Source organism: Triticum aestivum, chromosome 4A (assembly GCF_018294505.1).
Source record: "Triticum aestivum cultivar Chinese Spring chromosome 4A, IWGSC CS RefSeq v2.1, whole genome shotgun sequence".
NCBI classification, from domain to species: domain Eukaryota; kingdom Viridiplantae; phylum Streptophyta; class Magnoliopsida; order Poales; family Poaceae; genus Triticum; species Triticum aestivum.
In genome coordinates this window covers 92227106-92245725 of record NC_057803.1, presented here as the reverse complement: position 1 = coordinate 92245725, position 18620 = coordinate 92227106, and the positions used below count along the sequence as shown (strand labels likewise).

Genomic DNA, 18620 nt, shown 5'->3' with positions numbered 1-18620 from the left:
ATGGGTGTCATTTATGCTTTCGGTGTTGTCGCTGAGCCATCAGCCATGCACAAGAGCTTTCATATATTAATTAATGTGTGCCGCGCTTTGCAGTGGCAGAGAGCCCGAAAGGTACACACAAGGGTCGTTCGATTTCGTGACACCAGACAATTTACCGTATGTTTCTTGGGACATGGTGCTGCCTGTGTGATTACAAGTAGGAGCAAACGTAACGCTGGTGACCGTGTGCTGACTTGGCAAGGGCAGCAAGCAGCCGCACACGCCAACCCGAGGACGGTTCAGCCGAGAGTCACACGTCCGCCCACACGCCAGCATCGCACCCATTCCATTCCAAAGCAACCGCCTTGCTCCCCGGCGACCAAAGGGCGCCTCCGCCCCGCTGCCAGCCGGCCAGACGGCGACTGCGGCGAAGCTCCGCGCCGCGAGTGCCCTCGCGACCCACCCCGAGGACGGCCACCGGGCCCGGGCGCCACCACAAAGGCAAAAGCTGCGAGTCAATGCGACAACGCACCCGTCTCCCCTCCCACTCCCACCCCCACCTCGCCCACCGAAAAAACCCAACCTCGCGGCCGAAAAAAATATCCGCACCTCGCTCGCCTTGCCGTCTCCTCTCCTGCGCCACTCCCAAAGCCGAGCCAGAGAGCCCTCATCTCCTTCCCCCCTCGCCTTTTCCCCCTTCCCCGGAGCGCCGCGCCGCGCCCCATGAGCAGGCGCCGCTGATGGGCCGGCCGTCCCAGGACACCGCGACGTCCACCTCGCCGTCCGGCTCGTGCCGCTCGTCCAAGCGCGGCGGCCCGCGGCTGGACCGCCGCAACGCGTCCAAGAACATCGGCTACGAGTACGACCCCGCCAAGCTCTTCTGCAGCTACCCGCCGTCCCCGCCCCGGGCCTCCTCGGCCTCCGCCTCCGGCTCCGCCGCGCCCTCGCTCGCCAGCTCCTCCGCCTGCTCCGTCGACCTCAGCAGCTTCCGCATCGGCGGCAGCGGCGACGGCGGCGGCGACGTCCAGCTCCTCTGCCGCAACCTCGGCCTCTCCGGCCCCGAGGACTTCGCCATCTCCCTCACCGACTGGGAGGCGCACAAGGCCTTCCGCTCCTCCGCCTCCTCCTCCGCCTCCAGCTCCCCTTCCGCGCGCTCGCAGCCCGACCGCCCCGTGCGGGAGTCCCCACTCCGCCACGAGGCCGCCGAGGAGCCGGCCTTGCCCGAGGCCGCTGATTTCGAGCTCCCGGCCAAGGAAACTGCCAGGGACGTGCCGGTTGAGGCGCCAGTGCGGCCGGCATGGTTGGATCCACCGGAGCCAGCCCGTCCGGATGTGAAGAAACCAGGCTGCGAGGGAGGGATTAAGGGTGTGCGCCCTCCGCCGGTGATGCTCAAGCCACCGCCGTCGATGGCGCTGCCGCCCGCCGCCCAGGTTGGTTCCACGTGGGATCTCCTGCTGTCTTTCGCGCCAGAGGAGCAAGGGCAACCACAGGCAATCAGATCTGTCCCTGATTTTGGAGACCCGGATGCCGAGGACGACGAGGATGCGGCGGAAGTGTTGACGTTGGAAGATCTCAGGCTGGGGGAGAGCTCCGAGGAATTCACAGGCACATCCTCGATATCGACCACAAACGACGATGAGACAACCGAGTCTATGTTCTACATCTCGCCCAACGGGAGGTTTAAGAAGAAGATCCGGTCGTGGAGTCGAGGTGTGCTCTTGGGGAGTGGCTCCTTTGGGACCGTCTATGAGGGGATCAGCGAGTAAGTTCTCTTCACTCTTCAGAGGAAAATTCATCGTTCCTTGTATACTGGTTCTCAACGTTATGCTTAAGGTTAGGATCTCAACTTGCTATGTTCGTTCCAAGATAACCTAGGGCTAGCGTATATCCAGAAGCCTTGATCAACCCAAATTGTGTAGAGTGATCCTCTGCCTGACTAGAAGCTCACTGGCCCCAATTTTAACTCCTAAGAACTATTGAGTAGCAAAATACAGATGTGTAGCCTAGTAGTAAATAGTAATTGAATCATCTTCATGGTTTCATCTTCAACATAATCCTGGGTTGTGGTCAACTAGAATTAGCTAGAGTCAGAGTGCTACCCAGTTCCGAACCAAATTCTCTAGAATACAGGGGAATATGATCATTTGTTTTGCCAAAATATTGCACTGCATCCGTTCCAGTTCTGAATTATGTGGTATTCTTAATAAAATGGATATTCAGCTTCCGGGCATGAAGGACTGCAGCATCTGTTGTTCCTTTATTAGGCTGGTCTTATGTTTTTCTGTCATAAGTCTACTACATGCTGTTCTACTTCTGCATCTTATGGTATAATGATTGATGCTTCACAGCGAGGGTGTCTTTTTTGCTGTCAAAGAAGTGTCCTTACATGATCAAGGAAGCAACGCACAGCAGTGTATTTTCCAACTTGAGCAGGTTGGTTTAGCTGGCTGTTTGTGTTATTGATAATATCGTAGACCTTGTCTTTTACGACTTCTTTCCTTCTATGTTCAATGGTGTATTCTGTAATTTGGCCTCTTATTAGCTTCCATTCTACTTTTCAGGAAATTGCACTCTTGAGTCAGTTTGAACATGAGAATATAGTACACTACTTCGGAACTGACAAAGTAAGCTCCCCGATCTTCCAGTTGCGCATCACTTTTTCCATTGTTGAAGCACTGTTGTGCTCTATACTCATAGATTTCTCTGTACTTATTTCATTTGAGACTGATAATCATCATTTGTGTGACTGTTGCAGGAGGACTCGAAACTTTACATCTTCCTTGAACTAGTGACCCAAGGATCTCTTGTATCTTTGTATCAGAAGTACCGCCTACGAGATACTCATGTTTCGGCATACACAAGACAAATACTTAATGGATTGAATTACCTCCATGAGAGGAATATTGTTCATAGGTAATATGATCACTGGTTTTTGTCTTGCCTTCTGAATAAATATCACCTGACCCAAATTGACAAGTCTTTAGGGCATTATGTAATGTTTTCATGTACTTATAGTTTAGAATATCATCTTGCAGAGATATTAAATGTGCCAACATACTGGTGCATGCGAATGGATCCGTGAAGCTTGCGGACTTTGGGCTTGCTAAGCAGGTCCTCTACTTTCTTGTAAAACCTGCATAATTTTGTGTTTGAACTTTGAATGTAGTTATCCATGCACTAACTTTGTGATTTAACGTTGCTTTATCAATTGTCTTTCAGACCTCCAAACTCAATGTGCTAAAATCATGCAAAGGAACTGTATATTGGATGGCACCTGAGGTATATCACTACACTCTTAAGATCAGATTAGCATAGTCTCGAATTCAGTTGTTTATTTTTACCCTTTTCCTTCAGTAATTCGTTGAGAATAATCAATTAGCAAGTAGTAGTATAATCCTGAGGTAGAGGGGGGCTATGATGAAAAGTGTTTAAGAGTTGTGTGCCGATGCACTGAAATACAGCTTGGACTTGTAGTTCAGTTAGCTTGCTTTGCCGGACCTTTGAGTATCATCATGGCTCACTATTAGTGACAACTATTGCACTGGTAGTTCACACTGTATGTCGATGCTTAGTGGAATAATTACGTGTGTTACTAAGCGGTTAATTTAAGTTGGATTGGTGCTCTATGTTCTTTGTTTGCTGCGGACATTCTTGGTTTTTGGCTAAACAAGATAGTATTTGGCATAAGCATACTGTCATGTAGGATATGTCCATACCTTTTCGATTATTCTAAATGGACACACTGAACTTTCAGGTCGTCAATCCCAAGAAGACATATGGACCTGCAGCTGATATATGGAGTTTGGGTTGCACGGTCTTAGAGATGTTGACACGTCAACTTCCCTATCCTGATCTGGAGTGGGTGAGTAATTCTTCATTTGAATCTAGTAATAGCTGCTGCATGTTTGAATTCCAGTGTTGGTTTAAAATCTGTAAAAGGTCTCTGGTGTGTGTTATTTATGATTCAAAATTCATCAGATTCACACCCATTCTTGCAACTTGTTCTGTAGACACAAGCCCTTTACAGGATTGGCAAGGGGGAGCCACCAGCAATTCCTAGTGGCCTTTCGAAGGAAGCTCGTGATTTCATTAGCCAGTGTGTAAAACCGAATCCAGAAGACAGACCATCCGCAGCCAAACTTTTGGACCATCCTTTTGTGAATAGATCTATGCGATCTATACGGTCGATGAGGACATATACACGCCCAAATTCTTCTACACGTGGCACGAGCGGATAGAGCTGTGGACAACTCCAGCATATCGGCAGAATTGTAAGTTAATCTTCTGCACTACGCGGCTGCTGCCGTCAGCTACTTAAGCTAGGCTGCCATCTGTTTCTTGTCTAATCGCCTGGTTAATCTGACCTGTAGTGCTGCTTATTCTATCTGCAGATATTAGTCCTCGCTAATCATGTGGAGCTGGCTGGAAAAAAGGACGATCCTTGTAAACAAAGTTGTCAACCAGCATCTCTTGTGTTTTGTTAGTTGATTCTTTTCTTTACCGAATTCTGGTGATCCGGCTAATATTATCCTGCCCGGGGAGTAGAGTAAATGTGCATCTGAGCCTAGTGTAAAGTAGGAGAGGACACGATGTAAATACGCATGGTGACTTACTGCCTTGATGTCAATGTCATGGTGCTGAATGAGAGAGATTCCACTGGTTGTTCCAACTGCAAGGCATGCTCTGGAAAATTTTCTTTTTTGGATTGCTTACCACATAGATCACGTGGTATGCTCTGGAACTTTCGATAATGGTGGCTGATATGGCCTGGAACTGCGTCCCTTCTCGTTGGCGACTTCTATGCTGAGGCGGGACCGTACGGCAAAGTTTTCTTTGCATTGTACGGGCCTTCCGATGGAAATTCCTCCGCTGGCCGGTGGTCGCCATTTGGCATATACTGGTTGAGCATAGCTCACGCGTATTTGCTGACTTATTAGTTTTCTTTTGTCTCTGTGCCTGCTTTGTTTCTTTGTGAGGAAAAACAATGCCGTGTACAAGTCGATCGGGAACAGGACGTGTATACAGTTCAACCATAAATGAGTCTCGCCATTCTGTTAAGATTTGTCGTGGAGGTGTTAGGGGATGGAGAATCTTTTTTTCCAGATTGGTGTTCCCAGGTGTCGAAAGCATAGGAACACTGAAGTGAGGAGAGCTCCGAACTGAGGAAGGAAGCAAGCACCTGATTTGGGACTTCGCCGACTTACATCCGTTTGAGCTCACAAGTAATACGGGTCGGAGAGAATAGTACTCCCTCCATAAAGAAATATAAGAGCGTTTATATCACTAAAATAGTGATCTAAACGCTCTTATATTCGTTTACAGAGGGAGTATATGCTTAGATTTTCGTGACTTCTTTGGAAACAAAGGAATTTCATATGATTAGAATCATACATAGAATTCTCCTATAGGCCCTTCAGATTATAAGAACCTGTGAATTTTCATAGGGAACATTTCTTCCTCCACGTTTTGGAGGATTCTAAAGATGAGCTCCAATCTCATGTTAAAATTCCTTTGAGAAGTTAAAGGCAAGATGCTTCTTTCACTCCTATGCTCTCTCCAGTCAAGAACTAGTTCTCCACAAAATTTCTAATGGGCATAAACAACAATATTTTGAATTCTAGGAATCCACAAGGCATGGTGCTCAAATTATGCCTTTTTCGCATTCCTTTGTTTTCTTACTCCGACGCTTGAGGTGTGAAATCACCTAGGGATCCACAAGACATGGTGCTCAAACTATGCTGTTATTCCTACATTCTGGGGCCTCATTGTATCGATCATGGTCGTGCTTAAATCTGGCTTCTCAGATTCTTATGGCTTGTTTGAAACAAAGAATTTTGTAGAAATTTCATTGATTGTAAGAACCTAAATGAGCTCTCCGACCTCGTGTTGAAATTCCTTTGAAAAGTTTTGAGTCAAGGTGGGGTCTCCCTTTGCTGTCCAATCAAGGACCAATTTCCCACAAAAATTCTGCAAGGCATACAAACACCTTTGTGAAATTCTAAGATTGCATAAGACATTATAGTCAATTCCTCTGCTTATTCGATCACTTTGTCTTGTTATTCCTCCACTCAAGGTGTGAAATCAATCGATAGAAAAAAAAGAAGAAGACAACTCAACTTAAAAAAGGTAAATTAGTCAAACGTCAAATGGACCCCAAAGTTGGTATAACACACGAAAGCAACAGCCATCCCATGGCAAATCAGTTATCGCCTCCACTATATGATCTTCGACAAACAGATATTGCAATATAAATTTTGGAACTGACAAGTGTTACATGAGACAACAAATGTGGTGAAAAATCTTCCATTCTGTGCAAACCCCACGTTCACCGGAATGCATTTCCAGCAAACCCGTAGGTACTGAAGAAGCACAGCATGATCGATTGAATTTCGGGTCAGCAACAACGCCAAGTGGGCGTGCAGAAATGACAGCTCAGTTTACATCAGGGCCAAGCCCGCTTTGCCTACGAAGCAGCATGACCCCTTGTAGACTCCAAAAGCTTCAGCTCTTCACGCCATCCTTCAATCTTTTTCGTTTTCTCCAATTGCTCAGGTTTCAATTTTTCTGGGTCCCCTTGCACTTGGGCTTCAGCTAAGCGTATCTGTGACAAATTAAGGCGATAGCACACAACAAAATAAACACGCTGACACATTTTTCAAGCACACACGCATGCACAGATGACTGAGTAAGGGAAGGAGGGAGAACCTTTTTCTTCAGCGCTCGGATTTTCTTATCTATCTCTGTAACAGATGACTCTGTTTGTAAGTTGTTGGCGGCATTTGTGGAAGGGGTTGCTGTAGCTGGAGATTCAGAAATAGCAATGCCACTTATCTGCTCTGTTATACTGTCCACTGTATTCCTCTGCTTAGTTTTGGAAGAATGAACCTTGTCAGGTTCTCCAGCATCAGCCTCCTCTATATCCAAGCTCTTCCCTTTATCATTTGTTGAACCACCCTGCTAGTAATAAATAAGATAATGTCCAGTAACCATAAAGCCATCGCACAAATCACATAGTTGTTAGATGTAAGAGATAACAAATCATTAGCATTGTACAATACAAGCATACAAGAAAACATAATGTTTGCGTTGACCACATTACCGACAGAGAGTTATGAATGGTTAAGTGTATCTTTTATGGTTTTAAATTTCTTGAACTTAGATCTGCCATAATATTAATGGCTCAGTTCACCATGTTAATTCACTATATAATGGTGCTACCAGTTTATGGTGTATACCATATTGCCACATTTAAGAATTGTATGCAGCTATATTCGATGCTCCCTCCATTCCATATTAAAGAGTGTGGATTTCCCCCCAAACAAATACCGGAAAACAGGAGGCGCAGAGGATGTTTAGCACTATTTCTCCCAAAAATACCTATCAGCTCATGCCCCGCTTAATTCTCTGGATCTAATGTTGCACGCATGTAGGGATGAGTAAACCACGCCACGCCCCTCCTACCTCCTTTGCCACAGATTGTTTCGAGGGAGAGAGAGTGTGCCATCGTAGTAGACAAGACACTGTCGGAGGCCGTTGACTGCGAGGACAGGCGCGGTGACGAGGGAGTGGGGATCTGGGACAAGGTTGCCAGGGCCGTGGTAGACGAGATGCTGCGAAATGTCCTCAAGCTCAAGGACGACAAGGCCACACATGGTGTGGTGGCCAAGGACGTGTTTGTCAGGTCCGTGGTGGCCACAGTCATGGATGAAGTCACGTTTAACTGGTCACGATTCTGGGCACCATTTTTTGCAGTTTCTTGTTACAATTTCAATCGTCTAACAATTACGCGTCCTTGGACGATGAGGAAGCACTGATCTGTGACTACTCGCCATCACCAATTCATGCCGGTTGCTCAGATTGTTCATGCATTCAGCCTGCATCATGTACATCACGTGGGGCGATGCTGAAAGTGCGGGTGGGTGAGCGTGCAGGGAACGAACAGACCGAGTGTGTGCAGAGATCAAAGAGTTGTGGTGCAGTTAGCAAGATGATTAAGGGTTTGCTAACTGCTCAATCATGCGACATAGGAGGGGCAAAAGGGTCCAAATTGCTCCATGTGCATTGGTCTTTGCAAAAGAAAATTTCACACCATCCTTATAAGAACTGAGGAGTAATCGAGTAATGTTTGGGTGGTTATTTCTTGAACCATTTGCTACTTGGGACATATATGAGGATAAATGGGCTTGCCACACGACTTGAACAAATACAGTGTTTCCACAAGGGTATGCTTTCGCTCATTCATGAAGAATAGTCACGTTGTCACCTTGTCTGGGTCAGTTCACAGCAATATATTTTTACGCAAAAGCTCCATACTGCATACTTTTGCTGACCAGATATTCAGATCCTTAATTTCTTGACCAGAACTATAATGATGATGATGATGAATCAGGGCGAGCAATGTATAACAAAATTATGTTCCACCAACTATAATTGAAGTATACAACCGTGAGTAATGACGAATGAGACTGGACCAGATTACTAGAGACTGCTGAAACTTGAGTAATGGATCGCTAATTCGCTGAAGATGGTGTCATGGCATGATTAAGATTTGAAAAACATGCGATCTGTCTAAACGTGCTCTGCTATATTTTTATAGCTTGTGGCATTTCTAAATTTCATTTGTCATAATAAGTTCTAAATTACAACTCGATGGAATGCCTGCAATCGTAATGCAAGCATAACTAAAACCAGTGCCATTGACTTGCATAGTGTTCAGGGAATGCAGAACATTTTTAAATAGTCCGTGATACAACATTGTGCAAGTGCCAATTGCTCATGAATTTGTGGAGAATATGGCATGGAAATGATTGTCTGTTGCAACAACAACCTAAACTACCAGGTATCACCACCAACACAGCAAAATGAAGTCTTATGGTTAGGCAACACCATAGAAAACATATCAGTGATATCAGTGTTCATCTGTCAAATATCTTCGGCAGAATACGTTGATGTTTATCCATTCTTCCCAATTGAGCACCAAATCAAATTATCTTAGCAATGACAGCATCGTTCAAGGCTAATCTTTAGCGCATATAAATCTCAACTAACGAACGAAGGAAGGTCAATGACGCCCTCGGACAATAAACCCACATATAACCATGCCAATTTAACCGAATCAGAATGTTCCTGTAGCATCAATGGACAATGGCGACACATTAGCGAGAGAAGAAGGCCTACCTGATGCCGTTTCTCCTTGCGCCGCTCGTTGCGCTTGGCCGCCTTCGTCTTGGGCTTGGCATCGAGCGCAGGGTCGTACCCCGGCGTCACGTCGGGCCCTGACTTCTTCATCTGCACCGAGCACAAACAAAGCTTAAGCCCCCCCAAAAAGAACGAGAGCCCAGCAACGGAACAGGTCTGGCGCCGTGGTGCGGGAATAGTGTACGGGGGATGCTGCGAGGACTCACGAGGGCGCCCTTGGACTGATAGATGGCGACCTCGTCCTGCGGGACGTAGCCGGCGCGGATGCGGATCTCCTTGCGGAGGGTCCCGTCCGGGCGGCGCGTCGGCGCGATGACGCGCTCGCCCTCCTTGGGGATGGAGAGGAGGCGCCGCTGCTCGCCGTCGGTGGCGGCGTCCATGGCCGCGGAGGCGTACGGGGTCTGGAGGGGGGAGGGGGTGGAAGGCTGCGGCGGACGGCGGCGGCGGCGGGGACGGGATGGGTTTAGGGGTAGTTCAGGCGTCAGAGTTAAGACCGGAGACCCCTGAGGTTGGGTCGGGTGAGGCAGAAATCACAGATTTGACCTGAGGCAGAAATCAAATCACAAACTGATCTGTTCAGGAAAAAATTTCACTCTGCTGACCCTTTGGTGTGACGCCCGACAACTGGGCGCCGCACCCTACTGTGCAGCGCCTTTACCTTAGGCGTCGCACATCCTGCCAGCGTGGCAGCCCTGGTCCAGTTGCGGCCCCACACGCACATGTGCAGCGCCTAAGAGCTAGGCGCCACACTTTGACGTGCAGCGCCTAGCCCTTGGGCGCTGCACAGTGACTTAAGCGCGGCCGCCCCAGCCCGACCAGACAGTTCTTCATCTCTCCGCTCTCTGGACAGAGAGCAGCGGCGGCGGCGGCGCCCCCATCTAATCCCCCCACACCCCTCTCAGATCTGAAGATTTGATCCGTGGATTCGATCCCCAATCCATCCTACTAGGTAAACTCTTCCCTTCTCTTTCTTTTGCTCCGTAAATTTGTTGCCATTCTAGAGATTTGTCCATGATTTGATGGAACCCTTGATTTGTTTGGTTTGCTCGATTTAGGATGTGTATTCATATTGGTAGTACCGTAGTGTTATTTATTAGTTCACAATATATGATTCTTGTTGTTGAAACCCTAGATTGTTTAGTTTTTTTAGATATATATGAGATGCCTATTTTTATAGATAACTATGAGATGTTGATTTTTGTAGACATATATGAGAAGTTTGTTTAGATATATATTAGATGTTCAGTTTATTTCAAATATTAGATGTTGAGTTTATTTGAAATATTAGATGTTTAGTTTATTTGAACACATATGACATATTCATTGTGTGAGAAGGAGATGTTGAGATTCTTGTAGTTGAACACATGTTATATGTTTAGTGTATACCGATATTTGAGATGAAGATGAACTTTTATATGTTTATTGTTTGAAATTGTAAGGATGGTTTGGCTTCTGGACGATGTCTACGACGTGCAATACCGGGCCTACATGATGCGCGAGAAGGATAAGGTAATAATGAGTAATCTAAATATTTTGCAAATTTGCCTTTAGTTGAAATTTACATGCCCTAAGATTTGTCATTACTTGTTTTTTGTAGAAGCTTGAACCTCTGAAGATTCGGTATCACGGGGTCTCTGGTCCTGCCATGCCTTACGATGAGCGGTACACACCGTACATCAAGCAGGCAGGACTACTCCCGTGGATTCTGTTGGTCAGCCGGTCCACGCCGAATCTGAACGCTCCACTGCTGTCCGCTCTTGTTGATCGGTGGAGGCCAGAGACCCACAGTTTCCATCTTCGGACCGGGGAGATGACCGTGACGCTCGAGGATGTCTCGTTGATCACCGGTCTTGCTATCGACGGGAGGCCTCTATGTATGAGCACCGATTCTGATGGGTGGTGCGAGCAGATGATTGCTCTTATCGGTATGGCTCCTACCGAGGCTGAGGATGATGTAGAGGAGGGAGAAGAGAAGAAGAAGAGGGAAAGGAAGGCAGCCGGAGCTGCTTTCACGTGGATTCAAAATAACTTTGCGACGTGCCCTCCGGATGCAACTGATGATGTGATCCAGACACATGCTCGTGTGTATATGTGGTACATTGTGTCGAGGACTTTGTTTCCTGACTCCACTGGCAAGAACGCTCCATGGATGTGGCTGAAGGCGTTGACTGTCTTCGATAGCAAATGGAGCTGGGGTTCAGCGACTCTTGCCTACTTGTACCGACAGGTAGTTGGTCTGTTTTGTGATCAACTCATTTATTCATTAGGAATGCAAGCTTGCTGTCAAGTTAACATTGTTTTTCTTTCATATGTAGCTGGATGATGCGTGTTGCAGGATCACACCTAGTGCAGGCATTGTCGGTAATCTGCTTCTACTTTCTGTATGGAGCTGGGAGCGTCTGCCTGTTGGACGCCCGAAGAGCGTCAGGTTTGATCCTTGGTATGCAGATGAACATGACGAATTACGGCGCCCCACGTGGGCTTACAAGTGGGATATCGTTTCCGAGATGACGAACGATGTCAATCTCATGTACCAAAAGTACATTGCCGAGTTGGACACGATTACGCCTGAGCAGGTAAGGAGGTCATTACTTTAGTCCTTTCTCATGCTTGCTTGAAAAATAGTTATCAAATTTGCATTGTTGCCCTATTTCATAGGTGGAATAGAAGCCATATGGCGCGGGTGAGAGCTTGGGGTACACCGCGGAGTTCCGCCTCAACCCGATGTGCTTGCGGGATAAGGATCTCTGGCTTATGCGGTGCCCACTGATATGCAACTGGGCGGCTGAGTTTCATTTGCCGCATCGCGTGTATCGTCAGTTTGGTCTTTTCCAGCCTCACCCGCCGGATTGGGTGGACATGGATAAAGCACTTCATAGGTAAGAGAGCATGTGTGCGTATTGTCTAATCATCGGGACTCCTTTTGATTGTGCTAATGTTTGGTTTTATACCACGCAGGTTGGACAGGAGAAGGCAACGGAAGATAAAGGACTGGGCACTTCACATTTGACCGTACTAATGTGCTAATGTTTGGTTTTATACCACGCACGCACAATCCATGGACATGTTGGCACTTCACATTTGACCGTGTAACGCACATTCACGTCCGAGTTGGCCACTTTATGTGGACGATAATGTGTAACCGAGTAGTTGTCGAGCCACATCTTCAATTCCAAGAAGGATTAAAACTCACAACCGGGATATATCCCATTCTTGCCGTCTTCCAAATCATGGTGAGAACTTGGCCTAGCTCCAAGAGATATGCATTTTCCACCATCGACAACGGCTTCATCCGCGAGACTAAGATCCTTGAACAATGGTGTCTTGTGATCCCGCCCGAATACCTTCTTGAATGCTTCGGCCTCCTTCGGTGTGAACCCCTCCTCATCAACTTCTTCATCAGGACCATCGTCATCCGAGTCCGATGCATATGCACGGGAAAAAGGGATGGATTGGTCCATTGTCTCTTGCACATGATATTGGTCGAGATCACCCACATTGTTGTCATGGAGGTCAACTTCGTTGTCATCCTCCTCGTACTCATCATTCTCCTCTTCAAAACCTTCATTTTGGTTGTTTGGAGTCGGGCTCAATGTTGGCCAATCTTCTTGCGTGAATTGAGGTTCACTCATTTGATCTTGGTTCATGGGTGGGGGAGTGCTAGCAACCAACGGGGAGGGGTTCCGGTTCAAGTCTAAATTCAAAGTAGACTCAACCTTCTTGGAGGCAAATAACTCAAGAGCCTTGTCTAGAGATTCGGCAACCGTCTCCTTGTATGCAACCCAACGTTGCTCGGAGTTCACACGCATTGTCTTCCAATAGATGTGCATTCCTAAACCAACATTATGCCTTCCCTCGAACTCAACAACGTCACTTGGGTCCATCCAATTCAAATCTTCCCTCACTTGTTTCAAAAGCTCCGCATAGCTAGGACTACTCTCAAACACCATGTCAAGCTCATCCGGGTCCGTCTCAACATTGCCTTTCAAAAAGGCCTCTTTATCCACATGATGAACATAAACACATGTTCTCCCCATCCCTACAATAATCAAAAACACACATATATCAAGTAAATACTTAAGAAAAATATTTGCACACATATGCCCTAACATATATATGAATTAATAACCCTAACCCCCACATAACAATAACCACAACCCTAACACCAACATAGCCCTAACACCAACATCAAACACACATAACCCTAACCCTAGCATACTATGGAAGCCTAAACAACCCAAATTAGCAAAGAAATATAACATCATTCAACACAAATTTCCAAATCCTATCAAAATATAGGGTTTCCCCAAACTAGCAAGATTTGAGAAAATGTGACAATTCCTATGGATGAAAACGAGGGGATCGGAGGAGATTACCTTAAGGGAGGGGTTGGCTTTGAAATCCACGGTTAAATACTCCGGATTTGCTAGATTTGAGAAGGATTTGAGAGGGGGAGAGGGGAAGAGAGGAGGGCCGCAAGTCTAAGGGTTTGGGTCAGGTGGGGGTGTGTGGGGTGGGGTGGGAGGGGAGAGAGGGTGGGGCCAGCCCAAGTGAAACACAGACTGTGCAGCGCCCAAGAGCTAGGCGCTGCACATTACAGGTGTGTGGCGCCTAGCTCTTAGGCGCTGCACAGGTGCGTGTGGGGCCGCAACTGGACCAGGGCTGCCACGCTGGCAGGATGTGCGACGCCTAAGGGAAGGGCGCTGCACAGTAGGGTGCGGCGCCCGGCTGTCGGGCGCCACACCAAAGGGTCAGCAGAGTGAATTTTTTTCGTGACCAGGTCAGTTTGTGATTTGATTTCTGCCTGAGGTCAGATATGTGATTTCTGCCGTCGGGTGAGATTGCGGCGTTGGAGTCGAATTGTGCTTCCTTTTCTTTTCGACAAAAGGGAATGAACAACTCTTTATCTAAAAAACAAATGATATGTTTGCCTTGAAAAAAGAGAAAATAATAGTATATACTATCATGTTTCAAATATAAGACAAATTAAAATTTTCAAAAGTCAAATTGTTGGTGTGAAATCCGACAAACCCCTCGATATCACGGACGACATTTTGTTGAACGACATGCGCACGATGGCTAATCCAACCGCATGTTGTTATTTAGACTTTGCACATGGATGGTACGATATGACATGTCGTGTGTGTTTCATCTGGCAACTGTCGTTTGTCTAACAGTGCTCGAGCTAAACCCCTACTTCTTGCTTCATGTTTATTGATGATGATGGTGCACATAGTACAATGATGTTTGTAGGGCTATCAAGGGCATATCGACTATCCCGGCCTCGCCTTATAAAGGAGGACGGGGCCTATGGTTACAGAGTCCTAGTCGGCATAGACGATGAAGAGTCCTCCACGATCATCAGTGTGCTTGCCTTGGATGGCAAGTGAAATCCTTCGTCTTGAAGGCCCTTAGGTAGGGTAGCCAGCCCAAACCATAAGATGTCCCGATGGACCGACTTCCGGTGGCGCTAGGTGCCCCGGGTCCATGGCACTCTCAGTAGCCTTAAAGTGGTCCTTGTAGTCATATGCTTTCGGACTGTGGTCAAACTTGGTGCGCCATCTTCAAAATGTGTGGCGAGGTCTTGATCTATTCCTGATGACTCCTAAAAGAAAAGAAAAAGTATGCATCGACTCGCCCTAGAGGACGATGAGTAGCGCCGTATGCTGATAAGGTATCAAAATGTCGATCATGTCGGCCATGTGGCGGTCGACTCCATATCCGAGTTTTCGTTCATGAAGGTGGCCGACTCCGCAGGATGATTCCCACGAAGCACTTCAGAATCTTGGTGACGTCATTTCGATCGCCGCACTCGCTCCCGGGGCCACTCCCCGCCCAGCCTTGCTACCGAAGCCAGACTAGCTAGTCCCATTTTTGATAGAACTGCACTTTCATTTGACAAAATTTTCATTCGCCCGAGTTTTTGTAGTAGCTTCATTCGCCTGCACTTTCATTTGACAAAAAAATTCACTTTCATTTATGATAGAACTTTAGATTGTTTGGATCTTTTTTATGATTGCTATTATAAAGATAATAGAAAACTCCTCATTTTTGTCATAAAATTTTTAGACAGTTATAAAAAATAGAGGTGTGACGATGACAATTTACTTGGAATATCTTTCTTGACCCATGACAGCATTCCCGCTTTGTACAGAAAGTTTTTAAAGGCTAACAAAGGTTTGAGAAAATCATGCAATGTTGGGGGGTCCATGAAAATATGTAGGATCAATAAGTGTGTCTTGGGGGGGGGGTAGACTACTAAGCTCAAGAATGGACTCTTTTCCCAAATTTTAAGTTGTTCACATATTTTAAGCTTTTCTAACAATCTATAGAACACCCTACACATGCATATCTAGAGTAATAGATGGCGAAAAAGCTTTTCTAACAATCTATAGAACACCCTACACATGCATATCTAGAGTAATAGGTGGCGAAAAGTAAAACATGCAAGTGCAAAGGTAACGGAGTAGAGTTGAGAGAATTGCAAACACAAAAAGCTCGGTGAAGATTTTTCCCGTGGTTCGGATAGTTGGCGCTATCCACGTTGGCGGAGGCTTCAATCCACTAAGGATTTAGAATCACAAGGGATACTGGTTGCGAGATTCCATAAAGGAATGGTCCACGGAGGACACGCAACCACAAAGGGTCCAATTAGGAGCAACCAACCTATTCCACTATGACTTACACCCGTGAAGGACTAGCCTCACCAAGGTAAATCTTCATGAAGTAGGCGACCTCGCAAACTTCTGGCTTCTTCACAAACTTAGACTTCCAAGCACACATGTCGATCTAGGAGGCACACACCCTCCGAAAGTAACAAGATGAGGTTGTTTGAATAATGAATCCCTTGCACTTGTGCTTCAAAAGATAATACCCTCAACACTCAATCCCTTCAAGATTTGGCTATGGATTTAGAGAAGATTTGGAGTGAAAAGCAAAGAGGGATTAGATCTCAAAGGGTTGATGGTTGGTTGGAGTGGATTTCCCTTTGAGATCAGCACAAGCATGTGGAGTTCTCTCTCAGAGCATATGGTAGGAGTGGAGTTTGTTTCATAATGAACTGTTGGGAAGGTGGGGTATAAATAGGTAGGACAAAAAAATTTGATTGTTACACACTTTATGCATTGCTTAATTAGGGGCTTCGACTAGAATGGCTCGGTGGCTCCGAGTTGAAGAAAAGTCTCAGCTTTTGATTTGGTCTATTGGTCCGAATGGATTTGGTCAGTGGCCGTGAGGTTAGTACCTTAACGCCTGACATACTCTGTGAAGTCGCTTCGGAAATTCCGACTGTTTTTTCTCAGAATTTCTAACATGATCACAGAAGGCTTCCACATCGCTTTGCTAACTCCAAATGGAATGTTGGAGGCTCCGAACGAACTAGGGCTTTGGAACAAATGGCTATATGAGTGTCTCGATGGCTCCGGAAGACAGTGGTTTGGTGGTCCGAGATGACGTGGGATAGCTAGATATAGTGGTATTTCTTGAGGTAGTCTAGGGAGTTTTTAGAGTTTGATATTCAAGCACTTAAAGCAAAGGGCCCATTATCACATACTCATTCTCTTTTGATAGTATCGGTGTGCCTAAGGACACAATGTGATCTTGGATCACCAAAATGAAAATGAAGAATCCCATGGCTTGACCAACACTTGTCTTAAAGCCTTTTAGGGGTCACCTGCAATTCCAAGGTTGTTCCAAAGAAGCATAGTTAGTTCTTCAAGATATGTTGTCACGAATTACCAAAATCCACCTAGGGGATTAGATGCACTTTCGGGCACCCATATGTCCGGACTATCGGGCACCCATCCCATATCTAGGGCGGATATGAAGAGGTCGGGATGTGCACAGACACTTACACAATGTTGGATTGACATGTGAGACCCACACTGAAACAAAAAAAGACATCAGTCTAACAGGAGCTCACTCGTCCGCATTCATGTTGCCGCTTCAGCGCATCGCTCGAGAGACCAAACTTGGATATTTAAGCCGGATGGTGAGCCTCAACCCTATCCGCCTCCATTTACTCCCTCTCCCTCCAGTCCAAGCCCTATTCCACTCTGGCCTCGCCGTCTGTAGCCATGGTCCACCAAAAGATTACCTACTACAAGATGCTGGCCCCATAATGCCAGCGGAGATCGTAGTGGAGATGGAGGCATGGCGTGTCGCTCGCATTGCAGTCGGCTTGCCTCCAGACTCTCTGGAGGAGGAGATGAAGGAGCAAGATGATAAAACAATGCTTGATACTTCTTTTGCTGGTTTCTTAATAAAGAGAAATACTGAATTCAAATGGGATCTTATTGAACGGATTAAACCCAACTCCGAAGATTGGGAAATCAACAAAGGTAACGAGTCATGTATAAATCTTGAATTTAATTGTGGTAAGTCTTTTATTGAAACAAATGTTTTTCATGTTGGAAATATGACATACAGTCAAAAATAAATTGGTTATTATCATATTTCCTAGTTCATGATAAATGTTTATTATTCATGCTAGAATTATATTGATCAGAAACTTAAATACATGTGTGAATACATAAACTACATCGTGTCCCTAGTATGCCTATACTAGACTACACTGGTACAACGAGCAGCTACGATTTTTAACCCCTTTCCACGATGGCATTTTAAACCGTCGCCTAGCGAGTGTGGGCGATAGAGGGTCCTTCCCACACGACCCAGAAACCGTTAGGGATAGGGAGTAGGAATGCATACGTTTTTTTAGAACAAAGCGTATGCGATGCCCACACCTATCCCAAACGCGATTCTTCACACAACTGCTTAGGATATATCTAATATCCCAAACGCTTCATCCTTTCTACTCGTGTGTGCTGGAATTACCATCACAGTCGGACTTCTGTGGTTTTACCTAAAACCAGACGCAGTCTAGGCACATTCCAGGCAAGGGATATTTTCAGGCACGTACCAAATTGGCTCTACGTTTACGATGCCCAGCACATCACAAACCGTTCATGATTGTAAACCGTGTACGATAGGTCGACAATCACACACATTTAGTTTCCCCGCACCATTTGTGATATTGTCTGACATCACACATGCTTTGCAAACGGCAACTGTGTGCATGGTTACACATGTTTCCTCTTCGTGAACCGTGTCGGATTATGATATATATCACACATGCTGTGCTTTATAGACCATTTGCACCGTAATGACCTGCAGAGCGTAATTTTACCCTAATTTAATTGTTGCTATTTAAAATTTTACCTAATTTAAATTTGAAAGTAGGCTATAACTTTATTAATATCCATCAGGTTCAAACAACCAATGCATTATTCGATTCACAGGTACATATGTTCAATAATTACATCAAAGAAATGAATTACATAAGCACCAAATAAAGAATGATGAACCGAGGTTGTATACTTGTATTATTAAAGATGGTAAAGAAAGAGGCGAGAGACATTTTGGATGTTGAACAAGGTGAAGCG

General features: G+C 46.0%; 2 protein-coding genes across 3 annotated transcripts; one reads left to right on the top strand and one right to left on the bottom strand.

The window, feature by feature from the left end:
- The first annotated feature begins 591 nt into the window (after positions 1-591).
- Positions 592-4654, top strand: LOC123085355 (mitogen-activated protein kinase kinase kinase 1). The gene is made up of 9 exons (XM_044506979.1): positions 592-1741; positions 2328-2412; positions 2541-2603; positions 2735-2892; positions 3015-3090; positions 3199-3258; positions 3734-3841; positions 3990-4250; positions 4371-4654. The coding sequence occupies exons 1-8, from the start codon at positions 720-722 to the stop codon at positions 4215-4217; spliced, it is 1800 nt and encodes a 599-aa protein (XP_044362914.1). The 5' UTR covers positions 592-719; the 3' UTR covers positions 4218-4250; positions 4371-4654.
- Positions 4655-6144: 1490 nt separating this feature from the next.
- On the bottom strand, positions 6145-9705 carry LOC123085354 (partner of Y14 and mago). 2 transcript variants are annotated; one of them, XM_044506977.1, is made up of 4 exons: positions 9384-9705; positions 9157-9267; positions 6685-6936; positions 6145-6580 (listed from the first exon to the last, which is right to left on the bottom strand). In XM_044506977.1, exons 1-4 carry the CDS (start codon positions 9555-9557, stop codon positions 6443-6445), a joined length of 675 nt encoding a protein of 224 aa, XP_044362912.1. In that variant the 5' UTR covers positions 9558-9705; the 3' UTR covers positions 6145-6442. The 2 variants fall into 2 exon arrangements, with proteins under 2 accessions (XP_044362912.1, XP_044362913.1); XM_044506978.1 differs by having other exon boundaries at positions 6685-6933; positions 9384-9700.
- Between the last annotated feature and the right edge of the window lie 8915 nt (positions 9706-18620).

Bases quoted from the DNA above. Each gene is read 5' to 3' on its own strand.
- LOC123085354 (XM_044506977.1), bottom strand. From the start codon at position 9,557: ATGGACGCCGCCACCGACGGCGAGCAGCGGCGCCTCCTCTCCATCCCC. The intron at 9,268-9,383 runs GTGAGTCCTCGC...TGCTCGGTGCAG, and splicing joins ATCAGTCCAAGGGCGCCCTC to ATGAAGAAGTCAGGGCCCGA. The intron at 6,581-6,684 runs GTTCTCCCTCCT...AATTTGTCACAG, and splicing joins TCCGAGCGCTGAAGAAAAAG to ATACGCTTAGCTGAAGCCCA.
- LOC123085355 (XM_044506979.1), top strand. From the start codon at position 720: ATGGGCCGGCCGTCCCAGGACACCGCGACGTCCACCTCGCCGTCCGGC. The intron at 2,604-2,734 runs GTAAGCTCCCCG...TGACTGTTGCAG, and splicing joins ACTACTTCGGAACTGACAAA to GAGGACTCGAAACTTTACAT. The intron at 3,091-3,198 runs GTCCTCTACTTT...ATTGTCTTTCAG, and splicing joins ACTTTGGGCTTGCTAAGCAG to ACCTCCAAACTCAATGTGCT.